General features: G+C 47.4%; 1 protein-coding gene across 1 annotated transcript in view; it reads right to left on the bottom strand.

Moving 5' to 3' along the window:
* LOC139239575 (zinc finger protein 79-like) overlaps window positions 1-18983 on the bottom strand; it is a 31157-nt gene extending 12174 nt beyond the window's left edge. The window contains exons 1-5 of the mRNA XM_070868354.1: window positions 18697-18983; window positions 12940-13091; window positions 12374-12436; window positions 7114-7504; window positions 3295-3493 (exon numbers count right to left, since the gene is read on the bottom strand). Of these exons, the coding sequence (XP_070724455.1) occupies window positions 3295-3493; window positions 7114-7504; window positions 12374-12436; window positions 12940-13091; window positions 18697-18983 (1092 nt within the window). The remainder of the gene's footprint in view (window positions 1-3294; window positions 3494-7113; window positions 7505-12373; window positions 12437-12939; window positions 13092-18696) is intronic.
* Between the last annotated feature and the right edge of the window lie 2932 nt (window positions 18984-21915).

The raw sequence follows: 21915 nt of genomic DNA, 5'->3' as shown, positions 1-21915 counted from the left end.
TTTAACCTCTCACATACGAGTCACAAAACAGCCTCACAATGTGATCATTCAAGGAACCTTCGTTCCTGCGCAAGCCACATTTCCTCCCTTCTTTAACATCTCTACATTTCTCACAGAAAAATGAATTAGTGACATTAGATTTGGGGATTTTGGGACAATATCATACGGATACAGTTGTGGTGCTGGTTACATTTAATCATCAGCCTGCTTGAAAAGTGCTTCTGACAATAATCTGTCACCAGGCCTCACCAGTCGCCGTCTGATTCCACCATCATATCTTCATTCATTACCCACCTTTTCCCTTAACTAGAGCTGCTTTCACGGGCATGGCCAATCCCCATACTGAGGCTCTCTAATTACCGAGCAGACCATGAACACCGGCACGGACTGGTGTGTCCGAATGGCTCATTTCTGTGCCCTATATCTGATGTAATTTTATAGTCTCAGTATAAGTGGTCCAAGGCGTTGGTGCCTCAGTGTTATTGGTCCCTGGATTTGTTGTCACGGTATTATTAATCACTCAATTTGGTGTCACAATGTAATTCATCATGGATTTGATATCTCATTGTAATTGGTCCCTGTATTTGGTGCCTCAGTGTAAGGGGTCCCTGGATTTGAAGCCTCAGTGTAAGTTGTCCCTGGATTTGCAGTCACAATGAATGTGATCCCTGGATTTGGTGTCACAATGTAAGTAGTCCCTGGATTTGGTGTCAATAACACCTCATCACTGGGACTGAGGGCAAACCCGCCGCCCAGCCACGCAATCAGCACAGAATGATCCCACTCAAATATTTTCCCAATTAACACTGCCCACATTAATTCACCAGCAACAGTCCAGTGCCTGCAAGGAACTGCTGTCTCACGTCTAACTTCAGTGAAACAAACAGTACAAAACATTTTAAAGGAAAAATAAACCACATCATAGTTCAACAAAGGCAATTAAAGGGTTGTAAATCACACTCACTCATACACCTTCTTCACCACTACTCTCCACCTCCCCCTCCCCAACTGCTCTTTCCACCCAGCTCTCCAAACCCATCACCCCAACACCTCTTTCAACCCTACTCTCCAAACCCCTCACCCTAACTCCTCTTTTATCCCTACAATTTAATTTTTAACATCACTTACACACGTTATCCACACTGGAGGTAAATTGGAGGAGCTTCTGTGTGATGGTGAGGTGATCATTGGGCAATAAAGTGCAGGGACTGGTGGGTGGCTGCTCATTATCCTCGGTGAGATTTAATCCCCTTTCCCACTGAATACTGCTCACAGATGGTCACCTTGGCAACGGAATGGTCATTTTGACATTACTTTCTAAACAAGAGTACACAAAACAATGGGCCATCAATAAATGGTAAAGAGATGTAAACCTCTGCAATTATATTGTAAATAATAGCAAGGAAATGCTGGATAATAACTGGCGAAGGCAATAGCTTATCTTTTGGAATTCACTGTCAAACATTAAGAAAGTCGTGTTTTGCTTACACACACATATATAGCAAAGACTTTGTGTGTGCACTTTTCAGTTATTGTGCTTAACCAGATGCGCTATTTACGTACGCCTTTAGGACCTTGCAAGAGCCCACCGGCGGTGCTTGCTGTGTGAAGATATAAGGAGACCGCGCGCGTTTGCTGCTCCCAAACCTGGGGGAATGGAGCAGATATTTGAAGGGGCTCGTACTCCTTTTTCACTGCCTAATTATACTTAAAGGAACAGTCCACGAACCGAGCTCCCATTAACAGTCGCTCCCTTCTGTACTGTGCAGTGATTGTAAAGCTGTCTATTTCAGTGACTTGCGATTTCTAAATTCTTTTGATTATCCATTTGACTCGATTTTGGAAAGACTTCACAATTTGTGCAGTTTTGCGAAGGTTTCATTAAAAGCTGGAGTAAAATGTGTTTCAAAATATTATTTCTAACCCTCCCCCAATCCCCCCAATTTTCGAACACTGCAATATTGACTGGAAAGTTCCCAAGTTAGTTCCTTGATCTGTGCTGTTAGTTGATCTCAGTCAAGACAGCAGTTCAGGGGTTATAATTGTCCTCACTACCACTGAGATAAATATGCTAAAAAATTAGCCAGTGCCCCAGCTCTTGATAGCGATCCAATGTCCTCAACTAGGAAATAATCTCAACTGGGAAGTGTGTGGATTTCATTTGAGGGCAGGACTGGACTTGACTCTGATGCCTAACCCAGTGGAAATGTCTATCCTGTACTTAATGTAATAACGTTTGTAACCTCCATTTGCAGGGTATTAGAAGGGGAGGGTCTACAGCTGGGAAACTGAAACCAAACATCACGTCAAGATTTGAGAGATTCACCGGATTCATCAGGATCACCTTATCATCAACCTTTGGAAAAACACCAATCACAGCGGTGAGAAACATGACACATGTTCTAGTGTATGGATGCACCTTCACCCAATCGTCTAGCCTGTGAGACTTGTGTGCCCAGCTGGCTCAACACTGTAAATGTGGGGACAGTCGGAATGGATGCAGATGCACGTTGGGTGAAAACACATCAGAGAGAGGCCGTTCACCAGCTGAATATGGAAAGTGATTCAGTCTCTCATCTCACCAACTGACATTCTAGGTGTTCGATAACAGACTTTCTCCTGTGAATATAGAGCTGTGTTATTGGGCCGTGATATTTTCACTTGTTCATCTTATTGACTGTAAACCTTTGGCAATTACTTGATGTGATGGAATTACTTGTACATTTTTCTTTAAATACATTTACTGAGTGTATTCAAATTTAAATTGAAACCAGATTTGCACGATGCTCTATTCACACATTGAAGGTGAGAGAGATGCTGCCAGGAACGCGCTAAGTCTTGTAGCTGAAAGGGATTAACAGATGTGTTTTGTGATTAGTGATCCCAGGCGTGATAGCTATCCCTACTCTGGACACCAAGGTAAAGAGAGGCATACTGGAAGGTACAAGGAACTGGGTCCTGCCCCTGAGAGAAACAAAAGGCATGAGACCTGAAACAATCTAGAGTTAGAAAGGAGAAAAGGACCAAAATGTAACAGGACATCAATTAGTCTCCTCTTATCATTGATATATCAAATATCGACACATTGTATTATTTGAAATATGAAAATATTAAACTCCATCCCAGTTTTCGGGGTTGGTAATATCAGCAGAAATAAATCCCAAATGACAGAACAGACACGATTCAGTCAGGATGCGATTAACAGCAGTAATAACAGTAGTACCCACCCCTTGCAGTCACTTGCGAACTCGCAATTCAGATGACTGAGTGAATCCCTTCCCACACTTCCACAATGTGAACTCGCTGGAGTTTCAGCAGGTTGGATGACTGAGTGAAACCCTGCCCACACACAAAGCAGGTGAACGGCCTCTCCCCGGTGTGACTGCAACAATGCATTCCTAGATCAGACGGGGAACTGTATCCCTTCCCACAGTCCCCACATTCCCACGGTTTGTCCATGGTGCAGGTGTCCTTATGTCTCTCCAGGTTGGACGATCAGTTGAAGTTTAGTCCACAGACAGAACACGTGTAGTTGCTCCCCACTGTGAGTGGTGCAATATTTTTTCAGGCTTTGTAACAGGTTGAAGCTCTTTCCACAGTCCGTGCACTGGAACACTCTCAATCGGGTGTGTGAGGCGGTGCTTTTACAGTCACACTGATGTTTGAAATATTTTCCCACAGTCAGAACAGCCAAACATTGCTCCTTCCACATTCAAAGGCCGATGATGTTCATCATCTCCAGCTTCCATGTTTGGGTTCAGTCCTGCACCCGCTATGCGCAGAGTGAGAATAAAATCAATCAGCTGCGGATTTTCTCTGCTGGTCTCTGGGCCTTTTGTGCCGGCCCAATAGGGCGAGCCTGTGCTGGCCCAATAGTTTGAGCCTGGGCTCGCCCAACAGAATCAGCCTGGGCTGGCCCAATAGGTTAGCCTGGGCTGGCGCAATAGGATGAGCCCGGGCTGGCCCAATAGGCTGAGCACGGGCTGGCACAATAGGATCAGCCGGGCTGGCACAATGGGGTGAGATCCGGCTGGCCGAACAGGGTGAGCCTCGGCTGGCCCAATAGGATGAGCCATGGCTGGCCCAATAGTGTGAGCCTAGGCTGACCCAAATAGTGTGAGCCTGGGCTGGCCCAATAGGGTGAGCATGTGATGGCCCAATAGGGTGAGCCTGGGCTGGCCCATTAGGGTGAGCATGTGCTGGCCCAATAGTGTGAGCCTGTGCTGGCCCATTAGGATGAGCCGGGACTCGACCAAAACGGTGAGCCTCTGCTGGCCCAATAGGGTGAGCATGTGCTGGCCCAATAGGGTGAGCCTGGGTTGGCCCAATAGGATGAGCAAGGTCTGGCTCAATAGGGTGAGCCGGAGCTGGCCCAATTGGTTGAGCCGGTGCTCTCTAATAGGGTGAGCCTGGGCTGGCCCAATAGGATGAGCCTGGGCTGGCCCAATCGGGTGACCCTGGACTGGCCCAATAGGATGAGCCCGGGCCCAGGGTCAGCAGACAACAATCAGAACAATAAGGCTCCCTTTCAGGGGTCACTGACCTGGGCACAAACATGTGATCAATCAAACTGACAGACAGCTGAAACCCCGCCACACTTTGACCCTACACAAAGGGCGCGCTTGCACCGTGAGTCCCGCCCTGACTAAGTTGGCGGCAGTTGAGCCCGCTGCCCTGGGCGCCCTGCCCAAGATGGCAGCAATTGAGCTGGCTACCACCGGGGGGGGGGGTAAACAGTTATGGCCAAGAAAGGCGCCAAGTGTCCACCAGTGTCTGCAACCACTCGTCCCTCAGTATCTGTCCCTACCCTCCCCCAGTGTCTGCATCCACACTCCCCCAGTGTCTGCACTCGAACCTCCCCCAGTGTCTGCACCCACCCTCCCGCAGTGTCTGCACCCACCCTCCCCCAGTTTCTGCACTCACCCCTCCCCGAGTGTCAGCAGCCACCCCTAACCCAGAATGAGTAACCTACATTATTAGGGACAGAAGAGCGGGCGGTTTGGGATTAAGCACAGCCGCTGTGTCAAAGAGCCAGCAGAGGCACAATGGGCCTTCGGCTGGAAATTGGTGGTTTTTGGGGAGATCCGTCCTCTGTGGCATTTGAATTAAAAATGGATCGAATTACACTTTGGAAATACTTGGGCGGTTCCAGTTACATATTCGAGATGAACTACAAGGTGTGGCTTATCCTGCAAAGCGACCAATTAGCAATAATTCATGTGATAATGGAGAGCCAATCAGAGAAACGGCTGCCTTTTTCAGTTAGTACAAATAAATGCATCAGTCAGAAAAAGCCTCCCGCCAAGATGACCAAGGCCCCGAAAAATCAACGCTTTAAAGTTAAACGCCGAAGCCTAACAAAGCAGCGAAAATCCCCAGAAAGAAGTAAAATAAAAGATTGCAACTTCTAAACACCTGAAACGAAACGCTCTTTTCAGAACCACCAAAGCGTCTTCGGAAAGTGCGGAGACCGCATTAAAATTTCAACTGTCCCACGGCCGGGCTCCTTTCCCACACAAATCAGTCACAAATAAAGAGACGAGGATGTCTGGCAGAGTCAGTGTGAGAAGGTGTAGCGGATCTCGGGCCTGATCTACGAGGAGACCGGCGGGGTGCTGAAGGTTTTCCTGGAGAATGTGATCAGTGACCTGGTCACCGACATCGAGCCCGCCGAGGGCAAGGCAGTCACGCTCCTGGATGTGCTGTTATCTCTGAAACTCTCTATGGATTCGGCGTCTGAACAACTCGACACTTTCGCCCCGGACACGACAGCTACCCACCGCCTCACAGAGAGAGCAGTGACCTGGGACCGGGGATAGATTGTGGATTCACGTTGTGTTCGGTGTTGGTATTTTAGTACAAAGTTGCACTGGGTGTGGAGTAGAGAGCGCCTACTTTATGCTCTGAATAACTATATGGCCTTGCTAGACTTCGAGAGGATGATAGGCACTCTTGGTTTCAATGATGGTGGCAGATGCATAGGGAGTATAGAGGGAGGGTGGACTAATTGGTGGGTTTATGATGATTAAACGTGTTGATGTGGTAGATTTACTTTCCTCGGACTGTGGAGTACAGAACATGCTGGCATAAATTTAAAAGCCAGCTGATGCGGCGAGGGGTCCCGAGGATTCTGTTAGAGGAATGTTTAGACGGCAGAGTGGCCTTTTCTCGCTATATTGATCAAGTAATCATTTTACATGTTCATTTTTTTTGTCAAATCGGTCAGTCCTGCAGTGAAATTTGCAGATTTGTGATAATAATTCTTACTCCCAGCTCAGTCAATCGGATGCCAGCTCTTTTTGCCTCTTCATTCCCTCATATTTGATTGGATTGAAGCAGGTTGGCGTCCGGCGCAAGCCAATCACTGCTTTGGGCGGTCCCTCACAGTTTAAAATGACAGGATTTGATCCAGGTTTAAATGTGATTGGGATACATTTACCGATTTCCCAGTATACCGATAAGTCCCGCCCAATGTGGGCGGAAACTATCAGTGGGAGATCTGATATTGAATTGATCCCACTGCACATATCTAAATTCTGTATCTCGCCTTTAACTCAGCTCTTAATGGGGGGACAAGTGAGATATTCTTTGTAATATTTTGAATTAACCAGAGCTGCAATTCTGGTTCCCTCCTGTATGCAAATTCAACGGCGAAAAGTTTTCATGGGTCAATGTGTTCTGGATGTATATCCTTCAGCCTATGCAATTACTTCCCCAATAATGGACGGTGAGCCCATTAGCCCTTCATTCCCTTCATACTCGACTCTTAACATCCGTTCTCATTCGGCTCTCCCAACAACGTGCTCAATGACGGACGCCCTCACGTTCAGATCCTTTCGGTTGTGTTTCCCTGAAGCCAGTCCCTCTCTATATTGATTCATTGATCTGAAGATCCGCTGCAGTGTTTGGCGATCTAAATTTCTGCATTTTCATCACGATTATAACTGAGAATATCTGTGGCTAATTTCTGATCAAGAAACTCTCTGCGTAACTATGTTAAATTTAATCTGGGACAACTGAGATGCATAGAACAGTAACCAGACCTTTCACAGATATTGTTAATGACTTTGAAAAGAGCCTGTGGGTTATTTGATTAAATCCTGTCCGCTTTACTTGCTCTTGGACACACTGGTGGTTTTCTTGGGCAGCAGCACAGCCTGGATATTAGGCAGCACCCCGCCCTGAGCGATGGTCACCTTTCCCAGCAGCTTGTTGAGCTCCTGATCGTTGCGGATGGCCGGCTGCAGGTGTCTGGGGATAATGCGGGTCTTCTTGTTGTCGAGGGCCGCGTGGCCGGCTAGCTCCAGGATTTCAGCGGTCAGATACTCGAGCACAGCAGCCATGTAGACCGGGGCTCCGGCACCCACACGCTCAGCGTAGTTTCCCTTCCGCAGGAGCCTGTGAACACGGCACACAGGGAACTGCAGGCTGGCCCGGGAGGAGCGAGACTTAGCCTTGGCCCGAGCTTCACGCCGGTTTTTCCTCTTCCAAACATTTGCACAATCTACACGTTCAGAGAAAGAATGAGAAACTCCTCCCTCATCTGCCTTTCTTATACCGTATATCAGCAGGCCGGGACCATTAGATGGAGCAGCGTACGGCGGCGTGCCACTGCAGGGAGCAGCGCTTGCTGCTGCAGGAGGGCTGCTGTGAAGCCAGGTCGCTGATTGCAGTGCGGGCAGGTACAGCAGGAGGGGCAAAGGAGCGGTTAGAGATTGTAGAAGCTTGTGATCGGGACATGGGAGAGGCATGAACATAAGAATTAGGAACAGGAGTAGGCCATCTAGCCCCTCGAGCCTGCTCCGCCACTCCACAAGATCATGACTGATCTGGCCGTGGACTCAGCTCCACTTACCCGCCCGCTCCCCATAACCCTTAATTCCCTTATTGGTTAAAAATCTATCCATCTGTGATTTGAATACATTCAATGAGCTAGCCTCAAATGCTTCCTTGGGCAGAGCATTCCACAGATTCACAACCCTCTGGGAGAAGAAATTGCTTCTCAACTCGGTTTTAAATTGGCTCCCTCGTATTTTGAGGCTGTGCCCCCTAGTTCTAGTCTCCCCGACCAGTGGAAACAACCTCTCTGCCTTTATCTTGTCTATCGCTTTCATTATTTTAAATGTTTCTATAAGATCACCTCTCATCCTTCTGAACTCCAACAAGTAAAGACCCAGCCTCCTAAATCTATCATCATAAGGTAATCCCCTCATCTCTGGAATCAGCCTAGTGAACCGTCTCTGTACCTCCTCCAAAGCTAGTATATCCTTCCATAAGTAAGGTGAAAAAACTGCACGCAATACTCCAGCTGCGACATCACTAATACCCTATACAGTTGCAGCAGGACCTCCCTGTTTTTGTATTCCATCCCTCTCGCAATGAAGGCCAACATTCCATTCGCCTTCCTGAATACCTGCTGCATCTGCAAACTAACTTTTTGGGATTCATGCACAAGGACTCCCAGGTCCCTCTGCACCGCGGCATGTTGTAATTTCTCCCCATTCAAATAATATTCCCTTTTTCTGTTTTTTTTCCAAGGTGGATGACCTCACATATTCCGACATTGTATTCCATCTGCCAAACCTTAGCCCATTCGCTTAACCTATCTAAATCTCTTTGCAGCTTCTCTGTGTCCTCTACACAACCCGCTTTCACACTAATCTTTGAGTCATCTGCAAATTTTGTTGCACTACACTTTGTGAGTTCAGGGCCCAGAAGTGGCAAAGGCCGAGTGGCAACACGGGCCAGCCCACAGTGCGATATGTGTGCGCACTCGGTCCGTGCAGCAGAGCTGGTCTCCAGGTAGTCTTCGTTAAGCTTTGCCACTGGACCAAGTCCTAGTTCTGTCAAGCCCGTGTGGTGGCTGGTGTACAACGGCAACCACCCGTTAAATTAATCCACGCACAGGCATCTTCCACCTTTCAAGAAGTAGTTCTGGATCTGGAATATTAGGTCCTTCATTGAAACCCCTGGGAACTTTCCCGATGATCAATTACTATCTCCAACAGTCAGAAGCTAACGTATTTTTAATTTCAAAAAAACCCGCCAAGGAATAGCGGATTAAGTTAATAAAGTCAAGTTTAGTCAAATATTTCGCAACACGTTTTAATTCCTTTTGTCTTGTTCCATATTTCACTTGCAAGTTCCTGGCTGTTACAATCAGGATTACATTCTATTTCAAACTGTCTGTAATGGGCGTGAACCAATCCACACTGATTCTGTAAAGGGACACATTCCAGCTCAATCTTTGTAAAGGTGGGTTTTCATAGATTATCGATCGATCCACCGGAAAGGCAGCAGCGAGTGCAGAACTGGGAGTCCTTCTGTGAAAAGAGAAAAGGAACAGTGTGTTCCCCAACTGTCCCCATTCTGGTCTCTGTAAGAATTCCCAGTCTGGGTTCTTACACTGCAGGGAGTGTCGGGTTAATAAATGATTTGACCCCTAACAAGATTTGTTTTTATATTAAAGGGGGCACGAGAGAGAAAGAGATGGCAAAATTCTTGGGTCTCACCCCTAAAACAAGCTCTTAATTCACCGGCAGATCGTGTAAATGAACGGGTCTGAGAGCAAAGGGAAAGCGCAAGCAGGGACGGTGTTTGTAGTTTGGTAGGAAATTCAACAGCGATGCTAAGGTCCATCCGGAGAGTGAAGCTGCTGATCTGAGAATTCTAAACCAAATCTACAGCTGGAACTTCAAAGGTTGTCAAACACACTTGCTAGGGAAATATTTACTGCAAATTGATTTTTATGGTTTGTGCAGCTCATTCAGTGAGGTTGTGCTGCATCATGTGTTTGGGTTTGGTCTCTAAGGACAGCGTGCAGTTTTACTTGGAGCTGGTGGACTTGGTCACCACCATTATCCCTTCCGACACGGCGTGATTGGCCAACTCCCCGGGCAGCAGCAGGCGTACGGCGGTCTTGATCTCCCGGGAGCTGAAGGTGCGGCGCTTGTTGCAATGGGCCAGGCGGGAAGCCTGACCCGTAATGTGCTCCAAAATATCATTCGCAACCAAGTTCATGATGCCCTTGGCCCTGGAGGAGATGCCAGGGGTGAACCTGCATCATCACTTTGTAGATGTTAATGGAGTAACTCTCCTTCCTCGATTTTTTCCGCTTCTTGCCGCCCTTCGTTGGTGCTTTAGTGACAGTTTTCTTGGCTCCTATCTTGGCGGTAACTCTTTTTTCCGCCGCTGGGTGCGTGCTCAGCCGCCGGCATCTTGGGCAGGGCACCCAGTGGAGCGGGCTCAGCGGACGCCATCTTCGTCAGGGCGAGTCTCGCAGCGCATGTGCGGTTCATTGTGCAGGGACTGAGTGTGGGCGGGGCTTCAAGGTGTCTGTCATTATGATTGGTTACTTGTTTGTGCCCAGATCAGCGTCCCTGAAAGGGCGTCTTGTTGTTCTCATTGTTGTCTGGTGACCCTGGGCCTGGACTCAACCTATTGGACCATCCCAGTCTCACCGCATGGGCCAGCCGGGGCTCACCCTATTGGGCCAGCCTGGTCTCACGCTATTGGGCCAGCCCAGGCTCACACCATCGGACCAATCCAGTCTCCCCTATTGGCCCAGTCCGGTCACACCCTGTGGGCCAGCCCAAGCTCACCCTATCGGATCAACACAGGCTCACCCTATTGGGCCAGCACAGGCTCACCCTATCGGACCAGCCCAGGCTCACCCTATTGGCCCAGTCCGGTCACACCCGATGGGCCAGCCCAGGCTCACTCTATCGGACCAACACAGGCTCACCCTATCGTACCAGCCCAGGCTCACCCTATCGGACCAGCAAAGGCTCACCCTATTGGCCCAGTCCGGTCACACAATGTGGGCCAGCCCAGGCTCACCCTATCGGACCAGCACAGGCTCACCCAATCGGAACAGCACAGGCTCACCCAATCAAGCCAACACAGGCTCACCCTATCGGACTAGCACAGGCTCATCCTATCGGTCCAGCACAGGCTCACCCTATCGGGCCAGCCCAGGCTCACCCTATCAGTCCAGCACAGGCTCAACCAAACGGACCAGCAAAGGCACACCGAATCGGACCAGCACAGGCTCAACCTATCGGTCCAGCACAGGCTCACCCTATCGGACCAGCACAGGCCCACCCTATCGGTCCAGCACAGGCTCACCCAATCAGACCAGCATAGGCTGACCCTATCGGTCCAGCACAGGCTCACCCTATCGGGCGAGCCCAGGCTCAACCGATTGGGTCAGATCAGGCTCACCCTATTGGCCCAGTCCGGTCACACCCTGTTGGCCAGCACAGGCTCACCCTATCTGAACAGCACAGGCTCACCCTATCGGTCCAGCACAGGCTCACACAATCGGACCAGCACAGGCTCACCCTATTGGGCCAGCCCAGGCTCATGCTATTGCGTGAGCCCTGGCTCAACCTATTGGGCCAGCACAGGCTCATCCTATTGGGCGAGCCCAGGCTCATCCTATTGGGCGAGCCCAGTCTCACCATATTGGGCCGGCAGAAAAGGCCCAGTGACCAGTAGAGAAAACCAGCATCTCACTGATTTTATTCTCACTCTGCGCACAGCGGGTGCAGGACTGAGCCCAAATATGTAAAGTGGAAATGATCAACATCCTCGACCTTTGAATCTGGAAGGAGCAATGTTTGTCTGTTCTGTCTGTGGGAAAATAGTTCAAAGATCAGTGTGACTGGAAAAGCACACACACATCCGAGGGAGAGTGTTTCAGTGCGATGATTGTGGAATGAGCTTCAACCAGTTGCACAGCCTGAAACATCATTACACCATTCACAACGGGGAGAAACTACACGTGTTCTGTTTGTGGACGAAACTTCAACTGATCGTCCAAACTGGAGAGACACAAAGACACCCGCATCATGGAGAACCCGATGGAATGTGTCGACTGTGATTCAGTTCCCCGTCTGATCTAGAATTTCATTGTCGCAGTCACACCGGGGAGAGGCCGTTCACTTGCTCTGTGTGTGGGCAGGGTTTCACTCAGTCATCCAACCTGCTGAAACTCCAGCAAGGTCACACTGGGGAAGTGTGGGGACGGATTCACTCAGTCATCTGAATTGCGAGTTCACAAGTGACTGCAATGGATGGGTTATATTGTTATTACTGCTATTAATCTCATCCTGACCGACTCGTGTTCGTTCTGTCTGTTGGGATTTGTTTCTGCTGATGTTAATAACCCCTAAAACTGAGCTGAAGTTTAATATTTTGATATTTCAAATAACACAGCGTATCGATATTTGATATCTCCATGGTAAGAAGAGATTAATTGATATCCTGTCACTGACTGCTTCATGTTTAGCCTTTTCTCCTTTCTAACTCTAGATTGTTTCAGTTCTCATGCCTTTGGTTACTCTCAGGGATAAGTCCCAGTTCCCCATACCTTCCAGAATGCCTCTCTTAGCCTTGATGTCCAGGGTAGGTATAGCTAACATGCCCGAGATCACTAAACAAAAACAAAACAGTCTGTTACTAACTTTCAGATACAGGACATAGCATGCACCCAACAGCATCTCTCTAACCTTCGATGTGTGAATGGAGCATCACGCCTGCAAAGCTGGTTTCAATTTGAATTTGATAACATTTACTAAATGCATTGAAAAAAAAATATGTGCAAGTAAACCGATCACATCAAACAATTGGCAAAGGTTTACAGTCAAGAAGATGAACAAGTAAAAACATCACGGCCAAATAACACATCTCTAAACTCACAGGAGAATGTCTGTTATCTAAGTCCTCGAATGTCAGTTAGTGAGATGAGAAACTGAATCACTTTCCACACTCAACTGGTAAACGGTCTCTCGCTGATGTGTTTCCACCCGACACGCATCTGCACCCATTCCCACTGTCCTCACATTTACAGTGTTGAGACAGCTGGGCACACGAGTCTCACAGGCTAGACGATTGATTGAAGTTCCATCCACACTGAACATGTGTGCTGTTTCTCACCGCTGTGATTGGTGTTTTTCCAAAGGCTGATGATAAGGCGATCCTGATAAATCCGGTGAATCTCTCGAATCTTGACGCGATGTTTGGTTTGAGTTTCCAACTGCAGATCCTCCCCTTCTAATACCCTGAAAATGTCGGTTCCAAAAGTTGTACTTTAAGTACAGGGTAGAAGTTCAGAACAAACAATTCAAAATTATATGAAAAATTCTGTCCCCTCCTAAGCTGCAAATCCTTTAATCTAGACACTCTCCCTCTATCCTTACAGTCTAAAATCAACATTCATTTAATCGTCGGCGCGTTATTTTCACCAGCATTTGCTTAATCTGGCTGGGTGCAATTCCACAGACATTTATTAACCTCTACTGCCTCACCATCAGTCAACTCAGTGAGTGTCAGCAGCATTTCCACTGTGGTAGGCATCAGAGCCAAATTCAATCCTGCCCTCAAATGACATCCACACACTTCCCAGTTGATGTCACTGGATCGGTATCAAGAGCAGGGTCAGTGGATAATTTTTACTCGTAATTCGCCCATTGGTACTGAAGACAATTGTAACACCTGAACGGCTGCATTGGCTGAGATCAACTAACAGCCCAGATCAACGATCAAACTTGGGATCTTCCCAGTCTGTATTGCACAGTGTTTTAAAATTTTGGGGTGGGGGTTTGGGGCGGCGTTGGGGGAGGGTTAGAAAGAATATTTTGAGGCGAATTTACTCCACCTTTAAAAAAACCTTCGTCACAATGTACAATTCTGAAAACTTTCCAAATTAGAAAAGCAAGTCAAATGGATGATAGAAACAATTAGACATTTTAGAAAGACGCAAATCACTGAAATAGGCAGCTTTACAATCACTGCACAGCGCAGAAGCAAGCGACTGTTAATGGGAGCTCGGTTCGTGAAGTCCTCCGACAATCCGAGGTAAACTTGACTGTTCCTTTAAGTATAAATAGACAGAGAAAAGGGAGACACTGTCCCTTTAAATATCTGCTCTATTTCCCTCGGCAGTGGGAGAAGATGCAGCGTGCGGTCTCTTTATATCCTGACGCAAGAAGCACCGCCGAATGGGCTCCCGCCGGGTCCTAAAAATCTCAGAAATAATAGCTTCCGGCGAAGCAGAACAACTGAAAGGTGTGCACACAATGTCTTTGCAATTATCTCTCTATATATGTCTGTGTGTGTAAATAAAACACATCATTCACAATGTTTGCTAACCAATTCCACAGAGATAACTTATTATCGTCACCAATTATTTTCCTGCATTTCATTTCCTATTATTTACAATGTAATTGCAGAATATTTAATCCATTTACCATTTATTGATGACCCATTGTCTTGTGCGCTCTTGTTTAGAAAGTGATATTACACTGACCATTCCGTTACCAAGGTGACCATGTCTGTCCGCAGTATTCAGTGGGAAAGGGGATTAAATCACACCGAGGGTAATGAGCAGCCCCCACCAGTCTCTGTGTTTTATTAACCAGTGATCACCTCACCATCACACAGATTTACCTCCAGTGTGGATGACTTGTGTAAATGATGTTAAAAATGAAATTGTATGGCTGAAAGAGGAGTCGGGTGAGGGGTTTGGAGAGTAGGGGTGAGGGAGGTGGGGGATGAGGGTTTTGGAGAGTAGGGGTGAGGTAGGAATTGTGGTAAGGGGTTTGGAGTGTAGGGATGAGGGAAGAGTTGGGCTGAGGTGTTTGGAGAATAGGGTTGAAGGAGGAGTTGGGATGAGGATGTGAGAGAAATTGGGTGAGGGACGAGTTGGGATGAGGGGATGGAGAGTCGGGGTGAAGGAGGTGTATGAGTGAAGGAGATGTACTGCCCATTAATCACCTCTGTTCAACTAAGTTGGGGTTTATTTTTCTTTAAAATGTTTTGTATTGTGTGTTTCACTGAAGTTAGACATGTGGGGCTGCTGTTCCTTACAGGCTCTGGGATGTTTCTGGTGAATTAATGTGGGATCATTACATGCTGAATGTTCTCAGTCCCAGTGGCGAGGTGCTGTTAACACCAAATCCAGGATTCACTTATATTGTGACCCCAAATCCAGGATCCACTTGCATTGTGACATCAAATCCAGGGACCAGTAACACTGAGGCATCAAATCCAGGGACCACATACACAGAGTCTACAGATTTACATCGAATATTAGGCACAGACACTGGCCATTCGGAAGAACCGGTCCATGCAGGGATTTGTGCTCTGCTGAGGAATTAGAGAGCCTCAGTATGGGGAATGGCCATGCCAGTGATAGCAGCACGAATTAGGGGGAAAGGTGGGTAATGAATGAAGATATGATGGTGGAATCAGACGGTGACTGGTGGGGCATGGTGACAAATTATTGTCAGAAGCCATTTTTAGGCAGGCTGATGATTAGATGCAATCATCATCACCATAGGCAGTCCCTCGGAATCGAGGAAGACTTGCTTCCATTCATGAAGTGAGAACTTTGGTAGCTGGACAGTCCAATACAAGAGCCACAGACTCCGTTATAGGTGAGAAAGATAGTCGTTGAGAGAAGGGATGGGTGGGACCCGTTTGCCGCACGCTCCTTCAGCTGTCTGTGCTTGATTTCTGCATGCTCTCGGCGTTGAGACTCGATGTGCTCAGCGCCATCTCTGATACACTTCCTCCAATTCGGGCGGTCTTGGGCCAGGGATTCCCAGGTGTCAGTGGGGATGTTGCACTTTATCAAGGAGGCTTTGAGAATGTCCTTGCAGCGTGTCCACTGCCCACCTCTGACTCGTTTGTCGTGAAGGAGCTCCGAGTAGAGCACTTGCTTTGGGAGTCTCGTGTCTGGCATGTGGACTATGTGGCCTGCTCAGCGGAGCTGATCGAGTGTTTAAATGCTGGGGATGTTAGCCTGAATGAGGACGCTGATGTTAGTGCGTCTGCCCTCGCAGGGGATTTGTTGGATTGCTGGTGATATTTCTTCAGAAACTTGAGGTGTTTACTGTACATAGTCCATGTCTCTGAATCATACAGGAGAGTGGGTATTACTACAGCCCAGTAGACCATGAGCTTGGTAGCAGTTTAGATGGCCTGGTCGACAAACACTCTTTTCCTCAAGCGGCTGAAGACTGCACTGGTGCACTGGAGGCAGTGTTGCCTGCTCTTGTTGATCGGAGGCTCCGAAGATATGGGAAGTGGTCCACATTGTCCAGGGCTGCGCCGTTGACATTGACGCTGGTGTAACCGACACAAACAACTGTATCTATCTGTTCATGTCCCGAAATGTCCAAATGTATGGTCACTAATTAATTTTTATGTGATAAATGTACAGGTGTCAAAGAATGGAGGACATGAGGTTTCCGCAGTAAATAAGGTTCCTTGAATGAACGAATTGTGAGGCTATTTTGTGACTCGTCTGTGAGAGGTTAAGAACATGAAATGGAAAGGGCAAATCCAGTGACATTTCTATTGCCAATAGTGCTTTCTTATTTAATCACTATATCCTACTGACTACCTCAACCGCTAATCACAATCCTAACAAATGAACACAAACCACACCTACTAACCGCTAAACCTACATCTAAATCAAGCCACTACTTGTTATGTATGAATAACGATTCTGACCAGATACTGTGAGCTCAAAGTAAAGTGTGACCTTCGTCTTTTATTACATGTCCCCAGAGTGCCTCTCCAACATGTGAGAATTCCTTAAGTACAGGTGCTCCCATGGGATTGTGAGATCCCTTGGGACTCCAGGGGATGAGCCTTCTGGTGGTTGAACAAGCAATTTACAGGTTTACATATATAACAACACTCCCTCCCCAAAGACAATAGCGTAACTATTTACAAGGTGAGTCAATCTGCGGCCTTTCTTTCCCTGGTTGATCGTCTCGGTGCAAATTTTGGTTTTGGTGAGTCGTTATTTGGGCCGTGGCTTGGCTGCTGTGCAGCTTGCTTTGCTGGGCTGCCTGGTGTGGTGACTCCTGCTGGGCTGCTGCGGGTGATGGGTTCTGCTTCCTGGTCAACCGCTGTGTCGGTTGCCACTGGTGTGTGAGTTGGTGGGTCAGAAAAGGTAAGTTCTAATGGGGATTGCTCTGGATAGGCCGTGAATCTGATTTTGGTTTGGTCCAAATGTTTCCTGAAGATTAATCCATTTGAAAGTTTCACCCGAAACACCCTACTACCCCCTTTGGCCACGACAGTACCGGGAAGCCATTTCGGACCTTCTCCATAGTTCAACACAAATACAGGTTCATTAATCTCAATTTCGCGTGACACATTTGCGCTATCAAGATATGTACTTTGTTGAAAGCACCTGCTCTTTACGTGTTCGTGTAGATCAGGCTGGACTAACGAGAGCCTTGTCTAAAGAGCCCTTTTCATGAGCTGATCAGCGGCTGGAATCCCAGTGAGCGAGTGGGGTCTCATGCGTAAACTGAGCAGGACTCGCGATAGGCGAGTCTGCAGTGAGCCTTCAGTTACCCTCTTCAAACTATGCTACATTGTATGCACTGCTCTCTCTGCCTGACCATTGGATGCTGATTTGAACAGGGCAGATGTGACATGTTTGATTTCATTGCGGGTCATGAACTCTTTGAACTCGGCCCTGGTGAAACACGGCCCGTTGTGACTCACAAGGACATCCAGCTGGCCATGCGTGGCAAACATGGCCCGCAGGCTTTCAGTGGTGGCAGCGGACGTGCTTGCCGACATTATCGCACATACAGTACATTTAGAGTACGCATCTACAACCACTAGGTTCATTTTAACCAAGAAAGGGCCTGCATAGTAGACATGGACCCGAGACCACAGTTTGGAGGGCAAAGACCATAAACTTAGTGGTGCCTCCCTGGGTGCATTGCTTAACTGTGAACATGTGTTACATTTGTGCATGCAGGACTCCGCATCCATACCGGACAGCACATTTGGGATCTGGCTATCGCTTTCACAATTACAATGCCTGGGTGGGTACTGTGGAGATCACTAAGGAAAGTTTCCCTGCTCTTTTTAGGTACCACTACCCACAGAAGACAGTCTGCCTGTACAAACATTTCATCTTTGCGCCGCTGGTGCGGCTATATTTCTTCCTGCATTTCTCATGGGACACTGGAACAGCTCCCGTCAGTTTTTTTACTAAGGACAGTAAGGGGTTCTGGCTCATCCAGGTTCTAATTCGTCGGGCGGTAACAAGTGATTGCTCACTCTCGAATGCTTCCATTACCTTGACTAAATCTGCGGGCTGTGCCATTTCCAACCCCGTGGTGGGCAATGGGAGTCTACTGGGAGCATCGGCACAGTTTTCTGTGCCTGGCCTGGCGCATGGTGGATGACGTAGTTGTATGTGGACAACGTGATCTCCCATCTCTGGATGCGGGTGGATACATTCGTATTTATCCCCATACTTTATAAAAAAGGGCATATCAGTGGCATATGGTCTGTTTCCAATTCAAATCTGAGCCCAGATATTGATGCATTTTCTTTACCCCATAAACAAATGCTTTACGCCCTCTCAGCCTTCGAAAGACTTGTGGTTGCATAAGCAACCGGTTGCAATTTCCCAGATTCATTAGCTTGTTGCAAGACACGCCCGATACAGAATGAGGACATATCACATGCGAGAACCAAACGCATACATGGATCATACAACACAAGCAATTTGTTTGAGCATAACAGTTTTCTCGCTTTTACAAAGGCATTTTCTTGGCTTTTAACCCATACTCATTCGTCTCCTTTACGCAGTAAGGCGTGCAATGGTACTAACAGACCCAATAAGAAGTCACCAAAGTAGTTCAGGAGTACTAGAACCGCCACAGCTCCGTCACGTTCTGTGGCCTCAGTGCGTTCTCGATTGGCTTCGTCTCCGAATCTGTGGGCCTGATGCCGTCCACTGCAATTCTTCTCCCCAGGAACTCCACTTCAGGCGCCAGTAAAACGCACTTCCAGCATTTTAACCTGAGCCCCACGTGATTAAGCCGATTAAGAACCACCTCCAGGTTCTGCAAATGCTCTATTGTGTCCCGATCTGCAACCAAGATGTAATCCTGGAAGGCCACAGTGCTTGGGACCGACTTTAGTAAACTTTCCATGTATCTCTGGAATATCGCCACGGTTGATCGAATTCCAAACGGGCATCTATTGTAAATGAAGAGAACTTTGTGCATGTTGATGCAGGTGAGGCCCTCGATAATTCCTCCTGCTCCTGTGTCATGTAGGCAGATGTCAATTCGATCTTCATGAACATCTTTCCTCCCGCCAGCGTCGGAAAAAGCTCGTGTGCCTTTAGATGTGGGTATTGATCCTGCAGGGAGAAATGATACATAGTTACTTTGTAATCACCACAGATTCTGAGTGTGCCATCTCCCTTGAGGAGTAGAACAATTGGACTGGCCCACTCGTTGAAATTGTTCCCTGAAATGATGTCCTCTCATTGCAGCCGGTCCAGCTCGATCTCCACCCTCTCTCACATCTTGTACAGTACTGCTCCCAACTTGGGATGAAAGGGTCGCACCCCTGGAATTATATGGATCTGAACTTTTGCTCCTTGGAACTTCCTGATGTCTGGTTCAAACAGCGACGGGAACTTGTTTACGACCTGGGCACATAAAGTGTTGTCGACGGACGAGAGCGCTCGGACGTCATCCCGGTTCCAGTGTATCTTCTCCAGCCAGCTCCTGCCGAGCAGCTTGGGACCAGCGCCCGGTACCAGCCAGAGTGTGAACTTGTGCACCACTCCATCATAGGAGACATTTACAGCACTGCCGATTACGATAATCAGTTCCTTTCTGTAAGTTCTCAATTTAGTGCGAATGGGAGTCAGGACTGGCCTTGAGGCCTTGCTGCATCACAATTTATCAGAAGGCTTTTTGCTCATAATGGACTGGCTCGCGCCCGTGTCCAGCTCCATTGACACCGGCAATCCATTTAATTCAACCTTCAGCTTTATCGGGGGACACTTTGTGGCAAATGTGTGCACCACGTATACCTCTGCCTCCACAGTCTGAGGTTCTGTTTCATCGTGATTCACCGTGGATCTCTCCTCCTCTGTAACATGCTGCTTTGCAGCTCGCCTGTACATACATTGGAGGTGTCCCATTGTTCTACAGCACTTGCAAACGTAGCCATTGAAGTGGCATGAATGGAATCGATGATCATACAAGCAGCGCCAAGAAGGTGTTAATGGCCGAGCATTCGTCACCCTTGATGGTGGACTCTGAGATATCTGCGGACGTGCAGCTGCATGCATGTGGGGACTGCCCTGTATGTTATGATTCAAAAACAACATTACTTTGTTCACAGTACTTGTATCAACACGGTGAGATTTACTGGTGGTGATGAACGCCTGGGCTCTCGCTATGGCTTTACTCCAGGTTAGGTTCTCTACAGTCCAAATTTTGTGAAGTATTACTTCATGGCCAATGTCGAGTAAGAAGAAGCCCCTGAGCATGTGCTCCAATTGTCCTTCATATTCCTAATGTCCTGCAAGGCATCTTAACTCGGCGACATAGCTCGCAACATCCTGGCCTTCAGACCTCTTGTACGTGTAGAACCAGTACCTCGCCATCAGAACGCTTTACTTCGGGTTAAGATGCTCCCGAACCAGTGTGCACAATTCATCATAGGATTTCTCTGTGGTTTTCGCTGGAGTAAGCTGATTTTTCATGAGGCCATACGTTGGTGCCCCGTAACCGGTGAGGAGAATCGCCTTTGTTTGGCAGCGTTTGCTTCTCCTTCCAGCTCGTTGGCCACAAAGTATTGGTCGATTCACTCCACGAAGGTTTCCCAAACATCTCCCTCCGAAAATTTCTCCTGGATGCCCACTGTTCTCTGCATCGTTGCGGTGGGGTTTGTCATCTGTATCTCGTCGCCATTGTTATGTAGGATAAAGAGTCAGACCAGATACTGTTATCTCAAAGTAAAGTGTGATCTTAGTCGTTTATTACAGGTCTCCAGAGTGACTCTCCAGCCTGTGAGACCTCCTTCGGTGCAGGTCCCAAGGGATTGTGAGATCCGTTGGGATTCCAGGGGATGAGCTCTATGGTGGTTGAACAAGTTATTTACAGGTTTACATACAGAACACTAACCAAGGCTAAGAACATAAGAAGTAGGAGCAGAAGTAGGCCATCTGGCCCCTTGAGCCCTTGAATCAACAATTTCATGGCTGATCTGATCTTGGCTGATCTGATCTTGGCCTTAATTCCACTTCCCTGCTCTCTCCCCAGAACCCTTGACTCCCCATCTTTCAAAAATCAGTTTATCTCCAAGATAAATATATTCAATGTTCCAGCCTCCGCTGCTCTCTGGGGATAGAGAATTTCAAAAAATCACAACCCTCAGAGAGGAAATTCCTCTTAATTTCCATTTTAAATGGACGACCCCTGATTCTCAGACGATGTCACCTAGTTCTAGGGTCCCCCACAAGAGGAAACAGAGATCAATAGAGGAGCTAAAGACCTGATAAAGTAAGTAGTTAAACAATTATATCGATGTAAGAAATACTGCAAGGTATGTTAGTAACAAGTCATTATAATCAACTAACCCATCAAAATATGCAAAGGCATTTAGAAAGACGAGAACTTTTCAAAGGCGGTCACATTCAGTAAGTGTAGAGTTCTACTAACTACTTTCAAAAATCGTTAAACAATACAGAAAATAACAGATTTCCAGTCTTAAGCAAGATAGTTCTTTACATGGTTGGTTTAAAGGAATGTCAAATGAGTGTTCACCTGGTTCAGTCCATGACGCCAACAAGCCATATACTCAACAACAAAAACAGTTTGGGATTTGATGTGCTAAAAGATGAACTGCGCGAGAAGTGAAGTAATCTAGAGTAAGAATAGACCTAAAATGGAAGGAAAGGGATCATTAATTACTCTCCTCTTGTTATGGAGAAATCAAACATTCCACACACGATGTATGAAATAAGCTGAAATATTCAATATTTATAGAGAACATTAATCTCCAGCTCAGTTATTACGATCAGCAGAAACAAAGTCTAACTGCCACAATCAGTGCCCAATG

Source organism: Pristiophorus japonicus, chromosome 28 (genome assembly GCF_044704955.1).
Source record: "Pristiophorus japonicus isolate sPriJap1 chromosome 28, sPriJap1.hap1, whole genome shotgun sequence".
In the NCBI taxonomy this organism is placed as follows: Eukaryota; Metazoa; Chordata; class Chondrichthyes; family Pristiophoridae; genus Pristiophorus; species Pristiophorus japonicus.
This window is presented reverse-complemented; position numbering and strand designations above follow the sequence as displayed.